This window comes from Rhipicephalus sanguineus, chromosome 1 (genome assembly GCF_013339695.2).
Source record: "Rhipicephalus sanguineus isolate Rsan-2018 chromosome 1, BIME_Rsan_1.4, whole genome shotgun sequence".
NCBI classification, from domain to species: domain Eukaryota; kingdom Metazoa; phylum Arthropoda; class Arachnida; order Ixodida; family Ixodidae; genus Rhipicephalus; species Rhipicephalus sanguineus.
The window spans coordinates 230,611,237-230,634,311 of NC_051176.1; the positions used below are offsets into that span (position 1 = coordinate 230,611,237).

Here is a 23,075-nt window from a genome sequence, read left to right on the forward strand (position 1 = left end):
ATAGTCGTAGGTGTAAAAGTATAAACATAGGGCTAATAGCAAGTGACCATTTTAAGAGCATGCTATGAAAACTGTTTTGTGAGGAATGCTTTCTTGAGTATGTGGAAAACCTTTTAGTTTTAAATCTCACGTGGGGTGCAGGAGATCACTGGAATTCTTTTGGGAAATTTAGTTTGTCTCAACAGTGTTAATGTTGTGTAATTACTGCTTCCTAAAATGTTTTTACAAGCAATTGGTTAGATAAATCCTCTACCATTTGTAGATTATTTTGCACTGATGAGGAGAAAATCTTAAGCAGGGCACCAAACTGAATTTACTTTTACATTTAGATGCAACGTAATTGTCGTATTATCAGTTGTTAAACACTGTTTACAAATGATATACAGTACTTGGGTCGTTATAAGTAGCTGGTTTAATGTTTTCACAGTGGTTGCGCCAAGGCTGTGTTATGTTTCTATCATTATGCATTAGTAAATTGTTATGTTGAGAAGCTGTTAGTGCATTTCATGTTCTAATCGGCTTGTGATTAATATTGATGTGCTCACCTTTAACTTAATAATGTGAAAGGCTGTGGTTCATTATGAAAGTTTAAAATTATTATGAAAATGTACAGACATCATGGCGAACTATTTTTCTGCAGCATGGCACCTTTTTGCATAGCAGTTCATCCTTTTTCCTGTGCTTACAATGTGGCTTACAGCATTAAAAAACGAAAAATGATTCATGTGACTATCTTCTTGCATGCCTTAGTGATATCGCTCTTAGGCAAGTTGCAAGCACAACCCACGTAGAGGTCACATTACCTGCATTGCAGTTGGCCTCTAGGTTTATGGCTGTAATAAGCCCGGCCCTCATGTGACAATACAAAAGTGTACTGCATCTCCTTATAGGTTGTCTTTTACAAAAGGAATATAGCTGCCATGGGTTGCCATGGGCAACCTATCCAAATTGTGGAACAAAGTTAGTTTGCTTGTTGGGCTGGCTCTCTTTCAACACTAACTAACTGTGTGTTTTGTCACACCTCTGTGAGTCGTACATGTCAATGCAGTACTCCTGAATAGTGTAGGCACACTGTCAGGATAGCACCTCAATTGTTGCAGGCTTTGTTTAGTTCGCAAAAAAAAATTTTAACTGCCACAATTGGGGCACTATAAACAATGCTTCTGAAGGCGATCTGTATAACTTTACTGAGTCTTTGCTACACTCTAAGAAAACATTGAGTATTTGGGGAGTATCTGCCACACAACTATAATCGTCATCCACCTCGCATTATTACCGCAGTCCCGGCACTTCCTGGTCACGAATGGTGCGCGCATTATCAGCGTGACATAGCATTGCTGATAGGAAAGCATAGGTCATGTGGAGCTCACTCAGACTCACTCATGAATTATATTTTGCCCTTAGAACTATCTCGGACTCAGACTTGCCAAAATTTTTCTGAACCGGACTCAGCTCGGATTCAGACTCAAACTCACCAAAATATTACTCACTCGGACTCACTCAGACTCACAGGCTCTGCTTGAGTCTGAGCGAGTCGACTCACGTGTCTGTTAGCGTATAATTAGCTTTTCAACCATGGTGTCAACACTCTTTAACACCAATATCTCGCATAATTGGTGGTCTACTTGGTGCCTTTTGATCTCGTACTTTGAATATGAGTTATCAGTGGTTGCAATCCAGTACGGGAATTTTTATTGAAAGAGGTGACTCACAAGAGATATTTTTATCAAGAACTTCCTGTTGAAGAGTTTGCGGGGGGGGGTCCCGTTGAGCTGTGGCAGGGTCTATGTGGGCCAAACGGGAAGATGCTTGAATGAGCACCTTTTGGAGCATTCGTATGCTGCAAGTTCAGGGAGTGGACAACACTTGGCGGTAAATTGTAGGTTGTGCGCTAATTGCAAGCGACTCTTGGAGGAAACAAAAGTGTTGGGGCGTGCCAGGGAAAAATGGGCACGCGAAATATTGGAAGCGTCTGTGATCTCGAGGCTTGGTCCAGATAAGTGCGTTAGTGAACCCTCTGTTTATCTACAGAAAAAAAAAAGCTTGAATTTTTAGGGTAGATAAATGGCCTTAAATATAGTGTGTGATACTGTCGCGAGTGCTTGTGCACATGTGTGTTGTCAGAAATGGAAGTTTGATGTTTGCAATAAATTCACCTTTTAGTCTACACCCGTCCTGTCAACTTCTACTTGTGTTTCCGTCAGCCAAGCAGTTTTATTTGTTTCAATGCTTATTTAAGTACATGTTCACATTAAACATGTGTATTGAAGAAGCCAATTTCTATTTTCCATACATATGGTGATGTACTACAAAAAAAGTAAACCTTGGGTGACTTCTTGTTTGTATTTATTATGGTATGTGCTGCAGGAGCCTTGCAATAGGTTTACTAAGCTTCATGATGTTGGGTCTGCATGTGAAGCATTCAGCATGTGGCTCTTCTCTTGAGTGAATTTGTACGTGCAAACTGAAGGCTACCATTGGAGAAGAAATACTGCAACTGCATGCCATGAAAAACTCCACTGAACACACTATTACATTCTAGCATTTCTGCAGTATCATGTGGCATACCTCTTCAGTGGAACTTGATGTTTGGTTTAGAATAGTGTCGTGTGTACGGCTGGGTGGTTGGGTGGCTGGATATTGTCTCAGTTTCTGAACTTGTGGCCGTTGTTGTTGGCACACACATTGCTTTGTATGCGAATATTCTAGGACGCTGTGTAAATCATACATGCAAACATTAATTATTTAAGGCCAGTAAACTTTTTTAGTGTGAGCATTCTATGGAAAGTAGACTGGGGTTTCAAAAGCATCGACGAAAAACAGCGCAAAAGGAATGTAAACAAGGCTAACCGTAGGGAAGTGCGGCTTACTGTTGCCTAATGTTGGCTATCTGCTTTTTTAACAATGTAATAAAATAATACATGTGTGCCACAATGCCTTGGACTCGCTCCGTTAAATGTTTCACACACTATGACAGTTACTCTTACAGAAATTTGCTGCAGATTAATTTAATTTTGTCACCAAACTTTCATCTCTGTGCAACGCACCGTTTCCTCGTATTCATTTTTATAGGTGCTGATTGGTACACTCTCTTCAATGCTTTATCCTATGTAGGCCAGTTGCCCGGCATGCCTTAGTGGAAGTGTGCAAGGAAAACATATAACCAAAATTAGTCATTTGGAATGCATTCAAATTACACTTAAGTGGCTTCCTTTCCAATGCACAATATGGCTACATTGTGGTCAATGCACAATACTGCTACATTAGTGGCCACCAAGGGAGCTGTTCTCGATGTGTCCATCTAATGGACTATCCATTTCAGCCCCCGCTGATTGGCTGGAGCTTGGCAAGCAGCGCACCCCCCCATTTCTGGCTCTTTCTCCACAATGTCATTTTGATGTCACGAAGCTTTCACAACTCTTGACACAAATGAGAGGGATGGAATGCGCTTCAACGCAGTGAATGCAGCCTCCAGAGATCCGCTTTTGGCCATGTGAATCTCTGAGGCTGTGTATGAACTCTGATTCTGTGATTGTGTTAGCCCTCGAATCAGGTTTAATGCAGTCGCCCATCTAACGTACCTGTGGAGGTCGGTACTCATTACCTGCACTGTTCTGAAGCATTTGAGCCATGCTCATATGCAAGGGTAGACTTGTCAAGTTTGTTGTGTTCTGTTACTGTACATTTTGTCCACTTTCTTTCTGCTTATGCTGGGAGTATGCTGTGTGGGTTCGGTGCGTTCGCATTGTCAAGAGCACGATGACATCATGGCTCACCGCTTTCTAGAGTAACTGAATGTGCTCTGCCGATATGGACATGTGCATTAGATGGCCACATCGAGAATAGCTCCCCAAATGTGAGACGAAGGAAAAGTATATTTGTGTATTCTGAAATGCCTTTGAATGGTTATTCCATTTTAAAGGGCCCCAAACCACCAAGAGGTTGAAATTTAGTTATGTTGCAGTTGTGCACAAGTCTTCAGCAAACACGTATCTGTAAGAATTTTCCGAAACGGTGCGGTAATAGTGTAGTTACATGCGTTTGATCATCCAAAAGTGGCCCTCGCTCGTTTCACTCTTTCCTTTGCTATGCTCCTTTCGTCGGCTCGTCTGACCTCCTGGACGAGTGCTGTGAGGAGGAAGAGAGACTAGCGCACATATCTGCGAGCAGACAAACAGGTTGTTTTTTTTTTGTGTGGATGAGATGACCATATGCGAATGCTTACATCATGGCCAACGCTGGGGTTTACAAAAAGGCCCAGAGAGGAGAAGGGATGTTTAAAGGAAATATTAGACTCACTTGTTATAATCCCGCGGTTAAGGCGAGGCGATCTTATGATTTCAGTGTGAAAGCATAAGTGTTGGTGGTTGCAATTAGTGTGCACCTGTGGCTAATTAATCAAAATGTGAGAGGAGGATAGTGACTGTCGATATTATCTTATACACCGTGAGCTTAGCAAACATAAGTCATCTGCTCTGTGCACATTGCACACTGGCAAAACATTCTCCAGACTGTTGCCACTCTGCCACACCTTGTGTGTTTTGACCAGGTGTCCTTGCAGTGACATGGTCAAGCATGTAAATTGGCAAAGTAACGCTTGAATGCATACTTTTCCTTGATGTCCTGACTTTGACTATCTTATTGTTTCTGCAAAAACAAAAAAAAAGTTTTATTTGAGAATGTCTTTAATTATGAAGCTATACCGGACTTTGGGGGGGGGGGGTGCTTCACACCATTTTGCACATTTTTTGCCTGAATTTCTAAAGGTAAAATTAGTGCCTTCTTTTTGTCCTCAGGGGTGTAGCAATGGTCTTCACTGGATGGAAGAGAAGCAGCTGAAAAAGGCACTCTATGCTTCACTCAACGAAACCAAAAAAGCTCGGTTGCTGGATGAAAATACGTCGGAAGATAGCCGGGAGCAGACGCCAAAAACTTCCACAAGTACTGTTGTCACAAAAAAGGCAGCTGACACCGATTCTAAGAGGCAAGTGTTATAAAGCCATGTTACTATCATCCAGACAGTGCCAGTTTCTGTACATGATAATTATAAAGTACCATGCTTTCCCTTGTTTTTGCTGTCTGTATGCGTATGTGTATGTTTGGCCATACTTCTAAATGCATTGTTTCGCATGTCTCAGTGTAGCATTGATCATTTTACTGGTAACAGGCACTAGTGCTGTTGTAGTTTTAGGGACTTTTAGCTTGTACATATACTTTTAAATGTTAAACCCCAGATATTATTATTATACAAGGTGGACGATTGGGCGAGTTGGTGAGTACATACGTCGATTATTATTATACTTTTTAACGTTACCGTGTTACCGGAATACCGGAATGCGTTTATCATGTTACCAGAACGCATGTTTTAGATGAGTTTTAGCTCGCCATACGTAAACGTTTACTTATGTATGTAAACGTATACCTTTACGTTTGCGCAAACCACTAAATGGTGATGATAACTCTATTTAAGCTACATTTAATTTAGATAATATTGAATTACCGCTGCAGCAAAATCATAAGAGAGGCTTTTAGCGTGTGCACTATCCCGGTATAAGCAAAGGGGTATAGCAATAACGAGTTCCCGGACGATGGTGTCGACATCTTGTGAGGCTTCGTGCAACCACAGTCATGGACACGTTTGTTTTCAATTAGTGTTTTTGAGGCAAAAAAAATTATTAAAAAGGCAATTCATTTGTAATTATGCTGCTGCAAGGCATACACATTGGAAGTAGAATGCCCGATGTTTCTGCAATAACAATTTTGGTGCTTGCCTGGTTCACCTTGGCCCCACTAGATTGCGCCACCTATCCAGCCTTTCAGGGGTTTTAGGCCTCTTATGTTTACGGATTCGGTATTCTAGGTCGCTCTAGTCTCTGTAATCTGACTGAAACAAGCTGATCGTAAGTGGCGCTCGCACTATTTTGACTCGGCGGCTGGAGTCTCCGAGAAGCAGATATTGCGAGTAGCCACGAAAGAAGGTGGATTTGCGAAATAGGGCCGTAAACGTAAGGCCTATCCGGTGAGTAGTTTACGTTCCGTAAAGGTTCGCGCATGCACAGATTCTATCCAATATCCGGTAACACGGTAACATAAAGAAGTATACGTACAAGCTTAAAAGTACCTTTTATCAGCTCTGCATGGGGACCTACTGATTGCATCACACTTGAGAATTTGCAAACATACTATATGTGCAAGTCTAAGGTATGACTTTATCTATACTGGTGGATAACAATTTGGCAGAAATTGTCTGTGCTCAACTACTCTAGCAAAGAATATGTAATGGCTTTTAAGGGGACCCTGAAACGGTTTTGACGATTTTGTGTGAACACATTCAGTCAGTAAGGCAAGTCCTAAGGGTCATTTACAGACGGTTTTAAGCTTTCTGCTTCAAGTCTGTAACTTATTACAAGATTTTAAACATGCAAATTGCCACAGATCGCAGCGGCGCAGCCGAACGAGTTTTCAACTTCCCACTTCTATTCTACCTAGCATTGTTTCATTACACGTAGCACTGGGAACCGATCTGATTGGATATGTCCAGTGTATGTTACTGAACACACAGTACAGCGAGCTTCGTCTGCCTGTGTTACAACGTGCTGCATGTTGACATCAGCTGCATGACAATGTTTATCTCGAGGTTACTTTTCTCGGACACCCTGAATGGCCCTAGCTGCGTTGTGTGCTGAAAATCTAGTGATTGGTGACTTGTAAAGCTGCGACATCATGTAAGGCATGTTAGGCAACTGTCAAGTGGAGTCACTCTCATTGGTGCAGTGAGCGTCAGGCTCTCGCTGTCCTACCAACGCCAAGATCCATGCGTCTGTAGCTGTAACTTCATCCCTGAAAACACAACCACATTATCTGTGTTTACACTTATCGATGATCATTCTCAAATACTTTTTGTTTGTTGTTTGCTGATTGTTGGTGCACAGGAGAATAAAATAAGAACGGCTGATAGTGTTGCGGCACTTGTTGGTACAGATCTCAACCACACCACGATCCACTTTGTCCCCACTGCCTGACGATGTGCTGCTGAAGTTGATTGCAGAGGCCATGGAGAGGTAGCGCGGCTCAATCCGTCGAGTATGCTGCCGTCGCCAGCGATGGCTGCACGTTTGACTAGTTAAGGAGGAAAGGCAGTGCTGAGAAGGAGGGTTACATATCAAATTGCCCGTAGCTGCCTTGATACAAGGTGCATCGCTTAATTTATGGATGCTGTACCCTAAACGCTGACAGAATGTCAAAAAACTGTTTCGGGTCCCTTTAAGCCTCAAATAGATGACAGACCATTTTTGCAGTAGGGGTTAATTGTGTGTTATATGCAGGATAAAGGTACATGCTCAACGCAAGTTTGCTCAAGGTTCAAACCCGAGCAGTCCCATGCCAACGCCAGTCAAGCTTCTGCCACCATGTCGCGACTCAAGAGAGACAGTGAGCCAACCTTCCACGCTGCTGCCTTGCAAGCGGAGACCAAAAACAGAAGACTTCCTTACATTCCTCTGCCTGAGAGGTGAGTGACAAGGAGGCTACGCTGAGGATGGTGTTGCCTTGCCTTGACACTCTTGTTGCAATTAATCACTCACATGGTCATGCAGTTGTGTCATGGAGCTACTACATGTCAGCTTATGTCCTTGTGTCCCACTGTGGATATGTTTGTAACCACGTGTGAGCTTGGAATGAGCTTTGCATAGTTTTTAGCAAATGGCTCTGTTGCAGACTTTTATTGTTGTAGAAGCTGTCAGAGAGTGCAAGGTGTAATTAAAGGCACAGGGTAAGCCCTATACGTTCCATGCATTTTTAGTCATTTTAAGATACTGTTTTCTCAGTGACTAAGAGGGATGTCCACATAATGCATATATCATTTCCTTCCAAATTTTTCGCTCTTTTAACTGAAGCAGATTTATTTAAATCTGACTAATATTAAAATTATTGTGAATTTTTTACTGCTAGGACCTCAATTGTCCGTTAATTTGCATCTTTGAAAATTTGTAACACAAAAACTGTGGAGTGCATAATTTCAATTCTGGTTCAGTAGTTGTATGCATTTATGCAGAATACAAGAAAAAATAATCAACTGGTTATCTTGGAATACATAGGAAGTAATGGTACCTAAGTAATAAAAAACATGGTTTTGAGATAATTTAGTTTAAAGTTAGAACACAGCTGAAAAGGGAACATACTTTGCCACAAGCACTGTTCAACTATTTTATTTAGTAGCTACAAGCTTGGTAATCATTGCCAAAGTCAATTTTCTGCTTTGGAGCCTCTCGTCTTGCTTGCCTTGCTTCTTTTGTGAGCTCTCGTGCAGCTCTATCCTCAATGTATCGTCGATTGTGGTCAACTTTTTCCAGCAAATTGACTGTATTTTGGCCAGGCTTCAATCCTAATTATTTCAGAATTTTGGCTTGTGCAATACTGCCATCATTAAATGAAAGAACAACATCCAATGTCACAATCCTTAAGACTCTGAAGCCTAAACAAAGACAGCAAAGACTCTGCGAAGCAATTCCCATTAGCTCAACACTAGCACTGCACAGTTTGCACGCGCGATTCGCCTCGAAGGACACTGAAAAGGCTGAGAGGTTCAATGATGAAGGGCTTGCTGGTTCAGTGTTCAGCACCTCAGTATGTCGCTGACATTTCGCATTTACAAGAGAACTGTGTTGGTTGCCATGAAATTTACACTTGCTGAAGACCTTCTTTACCCTCAGCATCTCAACTTATCGACAGGCACGACAGACATACGGTGTAATGAAGCTAGGAGCTGAAAGTGTTCAAACAGACGCGCTTCGAAGAACAAGTGCGAATAAAAAGGCGCGCAGCGTCTTTGGACTGCCTTAGAAGTTACGTGACAATTTCCTATAGACAGCTGACTCCACACAAACACTTTGGCTTTCATACACAAAGTTTTTTTTTAGAAAAATGTACCGTAAGGATGGAGTGCATACGAGGGGCTTGTCCTAGGGTGCATGTTCACTCACTGTACTTGCTTTCGTGAAAACTCGTTTTCAACCGCAAAAAATATGTTTGAAGGAAAGCACGAATATGGCGAATATGCACAAAGGGGCACCCTTCCCAAATTGCAAAAAAAAGTGATTTTTTTTTTCAAATTTTGCCTTACCCTATGCCCTTAAGTAGACTTCATGGAGAGTTGCAGTTTGGTCTTGTTGGAACAAGTCATTCATAGTGGTACTAAATGCAAACACAAGGCGAGGCACAAGAGATGTCTTTTGCCTCTTGTCCCTCATCTTGTGTTTGCACTTAGTATTATTACGAATGACTTCGTGGAATGGTATTCAATGTCAGTTAACCAAGTCAAGTGTAATGTATGGTTCCGTAGACTTTTATTATTTTATTCTGTTATCACATTTAGGGGACACCAGCGCTGTACATCCAGTAGTGAAGGTTTTAGGTTGTGACTTTTCTGGTATTCTTGTATTGATATTTTCAAGATTTTTGGACTCTAGCACAACAACATTTTGAGATAAGGGGTAAAAGACATGGAGTTGGCACCAGGAAAAAATTTCAGTGTAACGATTATTTTGGTATATCAGAACTTGAGTTAATGAGGGTTTACTCTCATCAGTACTCTATACAGAACTAAGGGAACAATTTCTTCCTTAGGGAATTGTTCCCTTAGGGAACAAGCAAACATGTATGCATGTGCGCACAAATGCTTGGACACATAATTCCCTGCGCTTTTAGGTAAAGTTGTTCTCACTTATCCCAATTTCAGGCACAAGTGCTCTTCCTCCCGCACTCGACTTCATGAGTGGGGGCAGCTTTTCCTGGTTCATCGTCCTCATCAGATAGAAGCAGCAGTCCTGACCTTGATGCTCCAGTTACTTCAACCAGTGCTGAGAGTAAAGACAGGGGAGCCAGTGGAAACGCACATGGGGGCACCGCTTCTGCTGAGCTGCGCAGTCAGGCACAGCGCACTTCTGCACGTGTGTCGAAACAGGAGCGACGGCCCTTGCGGCTTGACAATGGGGAAGAAAAGCAAGGGACCGAGCATAGAGCCAGCCGGTCTGCGACAGTAAAGGTGATCACACTTGTCATTGTACAGTGCTGCTCAATGATTAAAGTGCGATACTTGGCCTGTACAGCAGCTGGAGAGCTTTTTGAACCACAGGTGGCTGCAGGAGACCCCAGCTGGATATGGCAGATGCATTTGGCCCCCCAGCAATTCCCCAATGCACTCAGGGGACTCAAAAAGCATCAGCCATCATGTTGGCCAAGTATCGCATCAGTTGCTCAGTAGTGTACCTGGCCATGAAGCAGCGAAAAATAGAAATTGTTTTGGAACTGTGAGTGAAAATGACTAGTTCACTGTACACAACAACTGCTTTGTCTTTTTATATCTTAAGAGAGAACAAACAAAGGGCAGTTCAACCTTACAGGCATTGCATTCTGCATGAAATCATTGGATGCAAGGATACTAGATGCACCCGCTTCTGTATTTCACCATGGGACCGATATCTTAACGGAGCCTTGCAACACTTTTCTAAGTAATCGCCGAATGACCTCACTATCCTAGTTTCTTGCTTCACAAATTGATTGCTGCAAAAATTTTTTGAATCTGTCAAGTACGAGTGGAGTTTCACAGAGATTTGTCGCACGTTCCAAATGCTTTCTCAGTCCTTTTATACCAACGAGCACGCTAAAAGCTAAACGGGGAGATGACAAAGGGACGAGAAGCAACGGCAGCACACGTCATGACCTTGAGCACTTTTTTTTTCTTTAAACACATTGGCTCACGTTTCGCCGTAATCAAGAGCGTGCCAGTGTAATTCTGTCACTACTGAGAGCGCCACAGGTACATGGCGGCCTCAGTAACTATGCAGCACACGAATGCTCACATCAGCCAATGGCCATGTCATTTCGCCTATATCGTAGTCGGGCCAGTCTGTGGCATAATTTGTCAAGAGAAGAGCGAGCGAATGCTAGCTGACTTTTAAATGTAATGGTAAATTCCCTGCCGCATGCTGCGCTATGATGTTTTGCTCATATGTTCACAGGAGCTTTGACTACCAATCAGCAGTGTTGTCTGACCACGTTAAAAAAGCGTTGCTGGGTCCCTTTAATATTAGCTTCCAGACATTCAATAGGAAAGTCTCACCGTGAGGCAACCTACACATACATGATGCTTCAGAAGATGCACTTAGCACGACATTCATGTGAGCAGTGGCTTGTGTAGCGACTGGGGGAAGTACATTGTAGAGGTGGCATCGTCGCAGCTTCTGAAAGAGTCGCTGATGGAAGGAGGGGGCCAGGTTGCATCCAGAATTCCAAGTTTGCTTGTTCTTCTCAAGTGCTATTGTTTAATTTGTAAATTTATCTTTTTCTACACTCCAGTTTCTATTAACACACGTTTTGGAAAACCTTGGTATTGTTGAACCTCGTTATAACGAACACTGATGTAGCGAATTATTGGTTATAGTAAACTGCATATGAACTTTGGGTGGGTCATGCTTCATTTCAGTAAAATTTATTCTTTTTATAACGAAATGGAAAATGCGAGAGCCGCCGCTTTATCAGCTGTAACAAAGAAATATTTGGTTTTATCAAAGCTCAAGACATGAAAGGTAGCAAAAATGCAAAATAAATATTTAGAAAGCATTTGCAACCACATTTTTTTTTTATCATTAAAAAGGTTGCGGAAGTTTTGGTCATCCAGACCAAAAAGAAAGCGCATTTGGTTGGTTGCACCGCCATATGAACAGAACGGGAATGCTTTGGAAGCTAATGTGATGATGAAGGGTAGTGCCACTTGTCCAGCGTTGAAGAAAGGCTAGCACAGCAAACCGCCACTGTCTGTTGGTGTCTGTTGTATGGCAGCATGCGAAATGGCACTGGTAATGGTTTGAAGGCTAGAATAATGTGTTTTTGTATCTAGAACTTTTGCATTAACCTTATTGCCGATTTGTTAGAGCCAGTTTTCACCTCTACTGTTTTAACGAATATCAGATATAACACACTAATTTATGGTCCCAATGCTACTTTATTATAATGAGGTTTGATTGTATAACAATTTTTGCTAATCACTCTTTACTTTGTACTGATTTCTTTGCATAGTCAGAATATTGAAAAAAAAAAAAAATCATTGAGGCCATGTCAGGAGGAATAGAAAGATGCCAACCAATAAAGTATTGTTAACCCTTTGCGGCCAGAAATTTTTGCCCACCTTCTGTCCATTCTGGTCTGAAACTAAAGAAAGCAAAGCTCATTAAAAGAAGAGTACTTACCGTTTTAGAGATGGTGCATAATGCAGTGAGAAAACGCACACGGGAATCAACCACAAAAGAACTTGTCAAGCAGTGGCCAGCCACGAGCCGCTGCGGCCATGTTGTGTTGTCAGGCAGGGGCTGACAATGGACCGCAAAGGGTTAAGATGTTTATAGATGCAAGAGGTGCATAACAGGGAAGATAGATAACAGTTTGCTATTCAGACTACAGGAAAAACACTGAATCACAGCAACGGAAATCTCCCACCGCCTACCCCAGATGCCTGTGTTAGGTACAAAATGTTCTAAGCATTGCCATTTAAAGTGGAAAGTGTTTTGTGAATAAAGATTCTGTGCAGAAGCAAAACTGCTTAGACTCAATAACAACAAACTTTTGGTCATTGTCCGGCCATTTCCTTTAACATGAACTTGCTACCTAATGAGACTGATACCACCAAAGCATCAATTTTTAAAAGTTGAAGCATGCTTATACAATTTTTTTGTATCCATTTTCAGAAAGTAGACAAAAAGAAGGCTGCACCTGAAAAATTGAAGGAAGTGTATAAAGCTGGCAGCACGTCAAGAAGTCATGGCAAGTCCAGTGGAAACTTGACAGCACTTCAAGAAAAGTACAAACAGCAGAGGATTGCGCATCAGTCTGCATCATCTAGAAAGCCTTCGGCTTTGGGTCTTGGAAGTGGACATGCTCTCAGATCACAAGCCAGCCGTGAAGCCTCCCACCTGAGTTCAAAGGGGGCAGTAAAAACTTCAAAGCCGAGGGAACAGTCAACCAGTGTGCCATTAAGTCGACACCCCGTACCACCTAAAGATGAAGATATAGCTGCTAAGAGCCGATTGGTGCTAAAAAAGCAGCTGAGCGTTCAGCTGACACGTCTTCACCCACGTATTGCAGCTAGCCTACGATATCCCTTTGTGACAAATACGACAGCTGGTGTCGTTACGCGTAGGCGCTCAGTTGGGATTACACCACATTTACGCAAAGCCAAAATGGTTCCGCCAATTGTAGACTATGAATCCGAAAGTGAAAAAGACATGTCCCCATTGTCTCCTCCAAGGTCCCCTGTTATCTCTGTTCAGCCAAGGTCACGAGCTGCAGGAAGTAAAACCCTCAATGCACCACTGAAGCCAAGGGCCAAGGTTGCTACCTCAGCACCAATAACTAAGAAAAAGCCAACAACCTCAGTTATTGCTAGGAGGCTGCTCAGTCGTGCCACAACAAGGATGAGGCCATCATCGAAAGCTCGCAAGGCTACCAGATGTGCAGTGTTCAGACGAAAAACACGAAGCCTTGGACCTGTAAAGGAATACCCTTTAGTTCTGGCTCTACCAACCAAACGTGGAGCAGGTCGTTCAGGCAGTACAGCTATGAAAAAGAAAATGGATGAGCTTGCTGCAAACGCTGCTAAATCAAAAGCTCCTTTGACAAAGGGCAGTGAGTTGGTGCCAGTCTCGTCTCGAGCAAGCACAACACCAGTGCACCAGAAGACTAAAAAGGGCACGTTACTCAGGCACAGTGATAGCGTGGCAAAACGATCCTCTCGCAGGATATCGAGTGAGCTTGTGAAGGATACACGATGCTTGAGACAGAGGAGTGGCGTTTCTTCTGCGCAATATTCACGTCAAACTCGTAAAGCATCCATTGGAATGTCTGAAGAAGCACAGAAGGCAACTGTAGCAAAGAGGCGTAAAACAGAAGGTAGCACTGGTATCACTGTATCCAATCGTATGTTTTCTGACAGTGATGATGAACCTCTTATCAGAATGGCCGGACGCCACACTGAGAAGAAAGCTGGGTTACCAGATAAAGTTATAGAAAAAGATTCTGATTCACAACAGACTAAGTCTGGTTCTACTCAAAGATGTGGTGTTTCATCCTTGCCAGCTTCTGGAATGCTTTCACGCAGAAAACCAGCACCAGCTAAAAACAAAAGTAAGCCTACTGAAGCTGATAAATCAAAATTGCTCAAGACAAGCCTGTCATCTGAGCGTTTTTCGGAACCATCGCCATCATCACTGTCTGAAACCATTGCAGATGCTGCAGGAGACCCTCTTGATACTCAAGCACATTTCGATGATCTGGAATCAATGTCGGGAGGTGTAGAAGCCTTAGATGCTCTTGCTGGTGAAATCTCTCAAGTTATGTCATGTCGCTTGAGTTTTGGCAGTGCACAGGAAATTCAGAGTTTAATGACAAGCGAGTTCTCTGGTGCTTTTGATGAAAATGTTACGGGGGCCATGCTTCTAAGCACTCAAGATGGTCGGTCAGCTTCTTTTGAAGGAGGCTTGAATCTTCTAAAACGAGATGATACACCATCTAAAATCGATGCGTCAACAAACACAAGTGAAGAAGGAATGGCTCTGCTTGCAGCCTCAACACCTGAGGAACTTGTCATGACGCCAGAGGAAGTTTCTGTTGGAACACAGACTGGCATCTCTGACACGGATTTGATGAACAAAGAAGGGCTTCCAACGCTGGTACCAACTGCAAGGAGGCTTTCCTTTACTGCTTCAGAAGCAAACGGTGCGGCAGCTCATGAGTTCAGCCCTGAAATACCGAAGTCATTGCCTGCATCACCAAAATCAAAACCTACATCATCACCATTGCAAAATCTTGCGCTGCCCCAAGATTGCTCAACAATGCTCGATACAAGGGCAAACCACACAAGTGTGGACCCAGCTTTGGAAATCGATTCGAGGACCAGTTCTATGCAGTCTCATACTTCCTTATCTACCCATGCTTCCAGTTCAAAGTTTGGAGTCGCAAAAGCTGTTACAGAAACGAAAGGGTGTCATGTATCTGGGGCAGCCAAAGTGGCTGTTGTTATTACGCCAATGCAAAGGCATGGATCACTCAATCCAACGCTTGGATCAAGGGCAAGTGTTGCAAGGGCAAGTGTTGCAAGAGCAAGTGTCGCAAAAGCAAATGCTGCAAAGTCAAGTGCTGCAAAGGAAAGTGTTGCAAAGGCAAGTGCTGCAAGGGCAAATGCTGCAAGGGCAAATGCTGCAAGGGCAAATGCTGCAAGGTCAAATTTTGTGAGAGCAAGTGTTGCAAAGGTTACTGCCGCGAGAGCAAGGGTAGCAAGGTCAAGTGTTTCAGCGGTAAGAACTGTAAGAGCTAGTGTTCCAAGGGCCATTGTTGCAAGGGCAAGTGCCATGAGTGCAAATGCCATAAGTGATGCCAGGACAAGTGATACAAAGGCAAGTAATTTGAGGACAAGCAATGTGAGAGCAAGTGATGCACGTGTCGGTGATCCAAGAGTGAGCAATGCAAGAGCTCCCAAGTCTTGTTCGCCCAAAATGGCTTTCACATTTACCAAGTCTGGGCCTTCAAAGAGAGGCAAAATGGGCTCAGACGATACCAGGAGAGCCAAACTGACACCTTTGGACAGCAAGAAGTTTCCAAGTGTGAATGACCCAGCGTGCCTTGTTGCTGCACCTACATACAGGCCCACAGCAGATGAAATGCGGGATCCTATTAGCTACATTACCAAGATAAGACCAGAAGCGGAAAAGTTTGGCATCTGCAAAATTGTCTTGCCACCATCTTTTCAGGTAGGTTTATATAGCCTGGTTTGCTGTGCTGCTTTAAAATTTGTTGTGACTGCAGTAAAGAAAAGATAATTTTTTTTCTTCTTCAGTCATGGTATCTCCCCTAACCGGTTAATAGAGGCTTTTATTTTGTTCGTATACTTTTTAACGTTACCATGTTACCGGAATGCTGGATTGCATTTACCGTGTTACCGGAACGCATGTGTTAGCAAAGTTTTAGCTTCCCATGCATAAACGTTTACGTACGTACGTAAACGTATACCTTTACGCTTGCACAAACCACTAAATGATGATAACTGCATTCAAACTATATTTAATTTAGACAAGATTCAATCTCCGCTGCGGCAAAATCGCAATAGAGGTTTTTAGCATGTAAGGTATCCCGGTGTACGCAAAGGGATGAAAGAGTAACTGGGAATGCCAGGTTACCGAACGATGGTGCCAACATCTTGTAACGCTTCGTGCAACCACAATCATGGACACATTTGTTTTATGTAGTGTTTTTGAGGGAAAAACAGATTTAAAAGGCAACTCATTTGTAATTATGCCGCTGCAAGGCATTTACACCAGAAGTAGAATGCACCACATTTGTACAAGAACAATTTTGTGCTTGCCTGGTACATCTCTGCCCAGCTAGATGGCACCACCTGTCTGCCCCCTCTGGGGCTTTAGGCCTCTCACATTTACGGCTTCAGTATTCTAGGTCACTCTAGCTTCGGTTATCCGGATCAAACAACGTGGTCGTAATTGGCGCTCACACGTCGGCTTATTTTGGCTCGGCGGCTGGAGTCTCCGAAAAGCGGATATTGCGAGTAGCCACGAACGAAGGTGAATTCGCGAGCAATGGCCGTGAATGTAGCAAGTATACGGTGAGTAGTTTATGTTCCATAAAGGCTCACGCATGCGCAGATTCCATCTGGTATCCGGTAACACGGTAACGTAAAGAAGTATACATACAAGCTTAAAGCCCCTAGTAACAGTGGTTGCCATGAACACCTTTGTCGTCATTTTGCATGCTTTATTGAAATAAAGTTGATCAAATGCTTAATATTTTCCTTCCTAGATTTTAAACTTTTTATTGCCAAGTACTTAATTATTATTATTGTATTACCAAAGAAATATGTAATTATTATTATTATATGAGACATATTCACTGTTATATAGTGTAGTAGTTTTTACACATAACTATGTGCAGCATGTAAACATTGCAACAATTTGACTCTATCATTGGGCATCTGAAAAGTAGTGCAGAATATCGGCCCTGTTTGCCAAGTTTTCTGTGATTTTATGAACTTAGGCTCATTCTACAATTTTAGGAATGTTCGCTCACATTTTGCAAAAATTCTGTTTGTGGAAAAGTAGCGCTTGTCATTCTACAAGCATACTCTGGGAACTGTTCTGATGGTAAAGGACACCAGCAATGTACTTGCTTTGAGCAAGTTTCTTGTCCGTCTAACCAGAAAGTTTCTATGGAAGGCAAAATTGGCAACAGTGATATCTCTGGAAAAGTCACTGCACTGTAAAAGCAGTGTGTTGTATGTTAGTCTTTTGTGATGCAGGTTTGCTGGGACTTACAGCCACCTAGAATTTGTCACGAGATGATGGTGTAAATGAAGTAACCATGGATTGTAGCAATAGAATTGATCATACTGTTCACAATTTAAGTAGGAAGTAGAATTTTAAATTGCCACTGAAAGTCGGGGAAAAAAACGAGCATGTCATGTCATCTTGCTGAAGCCTTAGTACTGTGTGATGGAGGCATTTAAAATACTGTATGTAGTTCGCTGTTATTTAGTTCCACTCCCACTGTACTTGCTACTTAACATTGCTTCTTTATATCAATATAGTGAAACGCCTCTATAACGAAGTATGTGGGACCACGATAATTGTTATATGCATCAAGCACTTTAATGACCCCTATAAGGCAGTAAACATACTGAGATAGAAAAATGTTTATTTACAGCAGATTCAAATGGCCCTTGGTGAAAAAAATGCATTTTTCTTCTGCACAGTAGTACGACTTACTAAATGCTCAACCACCGCCGACCTGACGTCGTTGATGTTCAAGGCGTGCTGCAGCGCGAGGTCAGGGAGTGAGGAGAGATAGATCTGCACGGCGTCAAATGCCGCGTCGCGGCTGGTCATAAAGCCATTTTTCTGTAGCTGGCTGCCGCCCCCGCAAGGCTAGCCTGGAAGCTCAAACTCACGTGCGCCTTGCTTTGTGCCCGTGCACTTGCCTGCCAACCCGGCTTGGCCCAGGCAGGAGAGCAGGCCACTGCATTATTGCCCTTTTTTTCGGAGTTCTTTCAAAGTTATCGTGGGATGACTTTCCAGCCCCATTGATCCATTTCATTTGGTTGCTGTACGTTGCAGGTGCGGTTAAGCGTATTCGTTGTAAAGCAACAATTTAGTGCCTGGGAGCACATGAATTGCTTCATTAAACAGGCAAATTTTCTGTAGCGGTCTTTGTTGTAGTGGCACTCACAATACATAGGAAAGGTAGGAATCCAGCCAAGCTATGTGGCATGCTTCGTTGCACAGGCTGTTACATAGCAGAAGTGTTCGTCATAGCGGTGTTTGACTATATAGGCATTTATGCTTTATTCTGTGTGTTTTACAAGGTGAAAAAAAAATATGTTCTGTCAAGCACCGCTGCCTTCAGACCAACAAGTAGTATTGTAGACCTGTGTTGAGTTGTGCTATAGCTCATTGTAGAACAGTGAAATTGAGTGCTTCTGTGTGAGCTTGCGAATGAGGGCTTAGAGATCATAGGCTAGCTCTACCTTAAATGGGTGCCAGCACTACATGAATAAATGACACTACTGACATGTTCTACCACTTCTCGCTAATGCCGGTGTATAATCATGCTCACCTGTCACTGTTTCCGACATATTTCAAGCAGCATATGGCTTCATCCTCATACAAACAGAGAAATTCTGAATAAAAAATCTTCGACAGCTTTTTCTGCATTACCACGATATGATTAGTAAGCTTTCTGTTGCGCAAAAGAAAAGAATGGGTATCATAAAAATTGGTTGTCAGCTCCTTTAAGAAAGTGTACTAGTTCCAGTGCCTTCCTCTTTTTCTGCTCGTTGAGTCTGCAAGATTTAAATCCTCTCTTTTTCACAGGTTGGCAGGTATGGTGCAAGGATTTCAGTAATTATAACAATGTTTTTCACACAAGTTCAATATAAACTAAGTGTGTAATTTCTTTCTGTGTAGTGCACATGGTGTATTTATTTCTCATCTCCGTTGACTGAATTTTAGTGCTTGCAATGCTAGAAAAATATATTTGTGCACAGAATTGCACAGAATTACATGCATGTCTTTGTGGGTCATTGTTGGTGCCTGTTCTGCTTATACCATGCTTGTTTTCTTCATTCTCTGCAGCTCACATAACAGCACCATTTCTTCTTTTTTCCAGCCTGAATGCAAGGTGTTTGATGATATGCGATTTACAGCATACAATCAGTACATTCACAAAATGCTTTCAAGGTAACTGTTTAATATTATTTATAATGTAAAAAGCAATTGAGAGCATAGGAAAATGCATTTACCCAGCAATAGATTTGTAGTTTCCAAGTGTTCTACTTGAGCAAGGTTTTGTTTAGCATGTGCCACTTGTTTTGTTTTATTTAATAAGTGCATTGTAAGGTTTGTTATTTATGTGAGTGTTACCTCTTACTACCCTAATCAAGTGATGTTCGTTTCAAGAAACCTGACGGCTTTGATATTCATACAGTTGAAACTTTAATTTGACTGAGCCAATGTTGAAATAAGGATCCTGCAAATTTGTGAAGAATCAGCTTTGTTAGTTTTAAGAGTCTGTGTGAAAAGTTCATGGAACATGGGTTCTGTGGTAAAGCTTAGTTTACTGACAGTTTGGAGCTGCTCTAAGGAAGACTGCAATGTTTTTTTGGTGGCAGATAAGCAAATATAATTTCTAATAATCCAAGTATCAGTCGCCATGCCCAAGGTACCAAAATATCAAGCTGCTTCTCAGGTCTCGTGCCTTGTGAACTATTGACATGGAAAATATGTGTGTGAAATAATGTGCAATTAAATTAATTCAAATATGTTGCAATGTTTAAACCTTTTGCGGTCCGTGGCCGGGATGCACTTGCCATCGTGAAGTGGCTCGTCTGGTCAGCTGTTGGGAAGCGTCTGCCAAGGCGTTTTAAACTGTGCACGTTCTTGTTTAGGAAAATATTTGTACTGCCATCTTTTGGATAGCAGCAGAGATGCTTATGACAGTTATGTCACCGTGTTCTCCAGAGGTGGCAGAACCATACAAAGAAAAAGAAAAATACGGGATAAATATCAGCTCGTGTCACGCCACACGCATTCTACAGAATTGATTGCCCTGGCATTGTAGAAAGTTACGATGACTTTAGTCAAGAGGAAAATTACTTTACTCCATCCGGTGAAGATAAAAGCTTATTAGGTGAGTGCTGCGATGACAGCATTCGTGAAGACAACATAGCGAACGGCAGCTTCCACTGTGTGCATCTACATGCCCAAAAACCCCAGGTTTCACCCTGAAGGGTGCTTTGAGCGGTACCACACTGTTTCAAAGTACCGCTGAAGGACTAGAATAGAACAGAACGGAGAAAAAAAATATCAATATTTTGCTGTCCGTCTGCATATGTGAGTGTTTTCACACAGCTCCTAGAAGAACTAGCTAAGAAGTTTTGGACCGGACCGGTGGTAACATGGATGGACGTTTAGGACTGCAAAAGGTTAAAGGCATTGTTGCATTGCAGTGGGTTGTAATGAATATATTGTAATATACCATGTGCATACAGAAATTTACAAAATTGCATAGGTGTTTTTCTAGCATGTTAGTTGGGTGCATTAAAGGCTGCTCTATTGTTGAGATGTTGCATAGTACATTGTTGTATGCAGATTATTCAGTTTCAGTGTGTAAACGATTCCCTTTTGATAATTTGTGTTAGGTCTAAAAAGATGTAAACCCTGTGTTGATTGCATTTGTATACAGGTTGTGACATAGCTGTCATTAGTGCTTAACAATAGTGCAAAGCTGTAAGTGCTTGTGTACAGTCACTCTTGTTCTTTTGCCACAATTCACAGGTGGGGCCCAAATGTGAAACATATGGCATGCATCAAGCGTTGTTTCACTAACCAGGGCATCACTGATGACCAGCCACCTTTGGTAATATTTGATATTTTTTTGCATGTCAGTGTTTTGCATTGGCTGCTCAGCTGTAGAACAAACCTGACATGTTTTGTTTCTGTTTTCTTTTTTCAGATTGGAGGAATTGAGCTGGACTTGTCTCATCTGTACCACACGGTGCAGAACTTTGGTGGCATACAGCAGGTGATGGAAAAAAAGAAGTGGCACAGGGTAGCTGATGCCATGCACATTCCCAAAGCTGTGAGTCAGCCACCTTATTTTCACTCGTACTTCCGGTCGATATCACAAATTATCTAAAAGTTTAAAGGGCAGTATTGGATGTGGGATGTGTTATTGTGTTCAGTTGTCTGCCTTTTTTACGCGATAGTGATAAGGATCTTGGGTTGCAGACAAGCTGGTATTAGTGTGAGTGAAAAATTTCAATGGATGCTGGTCAAATTATGTTCAGGTTTACACCGTGTTTCTCGGGGATCTTCTGCAAATAAAGTAAAATAGTTGAGCTGAAAAGAAAATTGGGAGAACTCGGGTCGGGGTAGGAATCGAACCCAGCCCTTCAGCATGCGAGACGAGTATGCTACCCAAACAGCCATGATGGCTCAGTCATTTAAACAGGTTGGAGGCAGACGTAGCGAGCGCTCACGTTGTCTGACCTTGAGGCTTGCGCCAGGGTTTATGTGGCGCTGGCCTGCACTGTCAAGACTCTCCAGTTTGCACTAACGTTGCTCAGCTCCTGGCTGTCATAAGCACCGGAAACACCGTTTGCGCACATTTCGGCGAGAGGCCGTAGAGCCTGTCGTCAACGCTACCGTCTTCTACTCTTGAAGGCAAACTTTAAGCATTCTCCAGTTTAATAAGAGATTTTCTACCACTAAAAGTATTAACTGTATAAAGATAAGTGTACTGGTAGAGCCTTAATATTCTCGGCCTTATGGGGCTGGAAAGATATGTCGAAATTATCTCACCATCACATTCTTCCATTGACCCGAAGAAAAGCCAGTGTTTGCCATTATAACTGCCATTATTCTATGAAATACTGATTTGTTACCCTTTTTGGATTTTGTGAAATTCCGCATATTTTTTATAATAGTGTATAATCCATTTGTACACACATGCATAATGCTTGTGTTATGTTAGCAGTTGCTCCCACGTATGGGCGAATGAAGAGTATATCTAGTGCCCACTAAGTTGTCTCTACAGTTTATTGCTTTCTGGCTACCTGCATTTTTTTGTGTGAGTGGTTGTAACAAGCTTAATAATTAGCCACTTATTAACTTGGTAATCCTAATAAAATTGGCAAGAAAATGGTGCACAAGCAGCCAGCCAGCAGAATAACCTCAGTTTGTTTTTCGTGGGCAAAGTGCGACTGTCTTGATCACTTTTGTATTGTGCTCCGCTTGCATGCTGCAAGTTTGATTACCAATTTTAAGCTGTTGGCCATTGTGTCAGGCAGACTCTTGTAATTTATGTCCTCAAAACTAGTCAATTTATTACTTTTTTGGTCATTTGCATGCGATAATGTTCTTGTCATGGCCTGTTAAATTGCTTCTAAAACTCTGATCTTCATGACTGACAGGCACAAGACAGAGTGTCAAAAGTGGATGATGCCTATTGCAAGTTTGTCCTCCCCTATGACCTCTTGTCGGGCGATGAGAAGAAGGCAATTGAGCGACAAGTTCTGGCAGACAGGGAACGTCAAATGGCTGCTGATAGTGAACCATCGTCCACATCAGCTGATGAAGAGGAGGAGGACGAATTCAGTAATGAGTGTGTTGCAAAGGTAGGCCTTTGTTGCATACTGCTGCAGAACATGTGTTTTGCCAATTGCGCTCTAGCATGCACCCTTTGCATTTTGTTGTGCAATTTTGTGGAAAGTTTCGGTGGTAGTAAAGCCACTCAAACCTGAAAATCTCGTTATTTGCAACATTTTGAAAAAGCGAGTGCAATGTAAGGATTCTTTTCACTTGAATTTGATTTCTTACCATCCACCAGCAAGACACAGCCAGACACAAGGGCAGTGCCAGGTCTTTTTAACTTGGGGGGGGGGGGGACTTAATCATTGTTTTTTTACTATGTTTGCTCTTGGAGGGGGGGGGGGGCAAAGGGTAGGCAGTTGGAAGTATTAGGGG

At 42.4% G+C, this 23,075-nt stretch overlaps 1 protein-coding gene across 1 annotated transcript in view; it reads left to right on the forward strand.

The window, feature by feature from the left end:
* Window positions 1–23,075, forward strand: part of LOC119374064 (protein Jumonji-like) — an 83,987-nt gene that overhangs the window by 3,265 nt on the left and 57,647 nt on the right. The window contains 9 exon segments of the mRNA XM_037644128.2: window positions 4,797–4,984; window positions 7,326–7,510; window positions 9,737–9,786; window positions 9,788–10,042; window positions 12,741–15,797; window positions 19,219–19,289; window positions 20,886–20,967; window positions 21,064–21,189; window positions 22,523–22,726. Of these exon segments, the coding sequence (XP_037500056.1) occupies window positions 4,797–4,984; window positions 7,326–7,510; window positions 9,737–9,786; window positions 9,788–10,042; window positions 12,741–15,797; window positions 19,219–19,289; window positions 20,886–20,967; window positions 21,064–21,189; window positions 22,523–22,726 (4,218 nt within the window).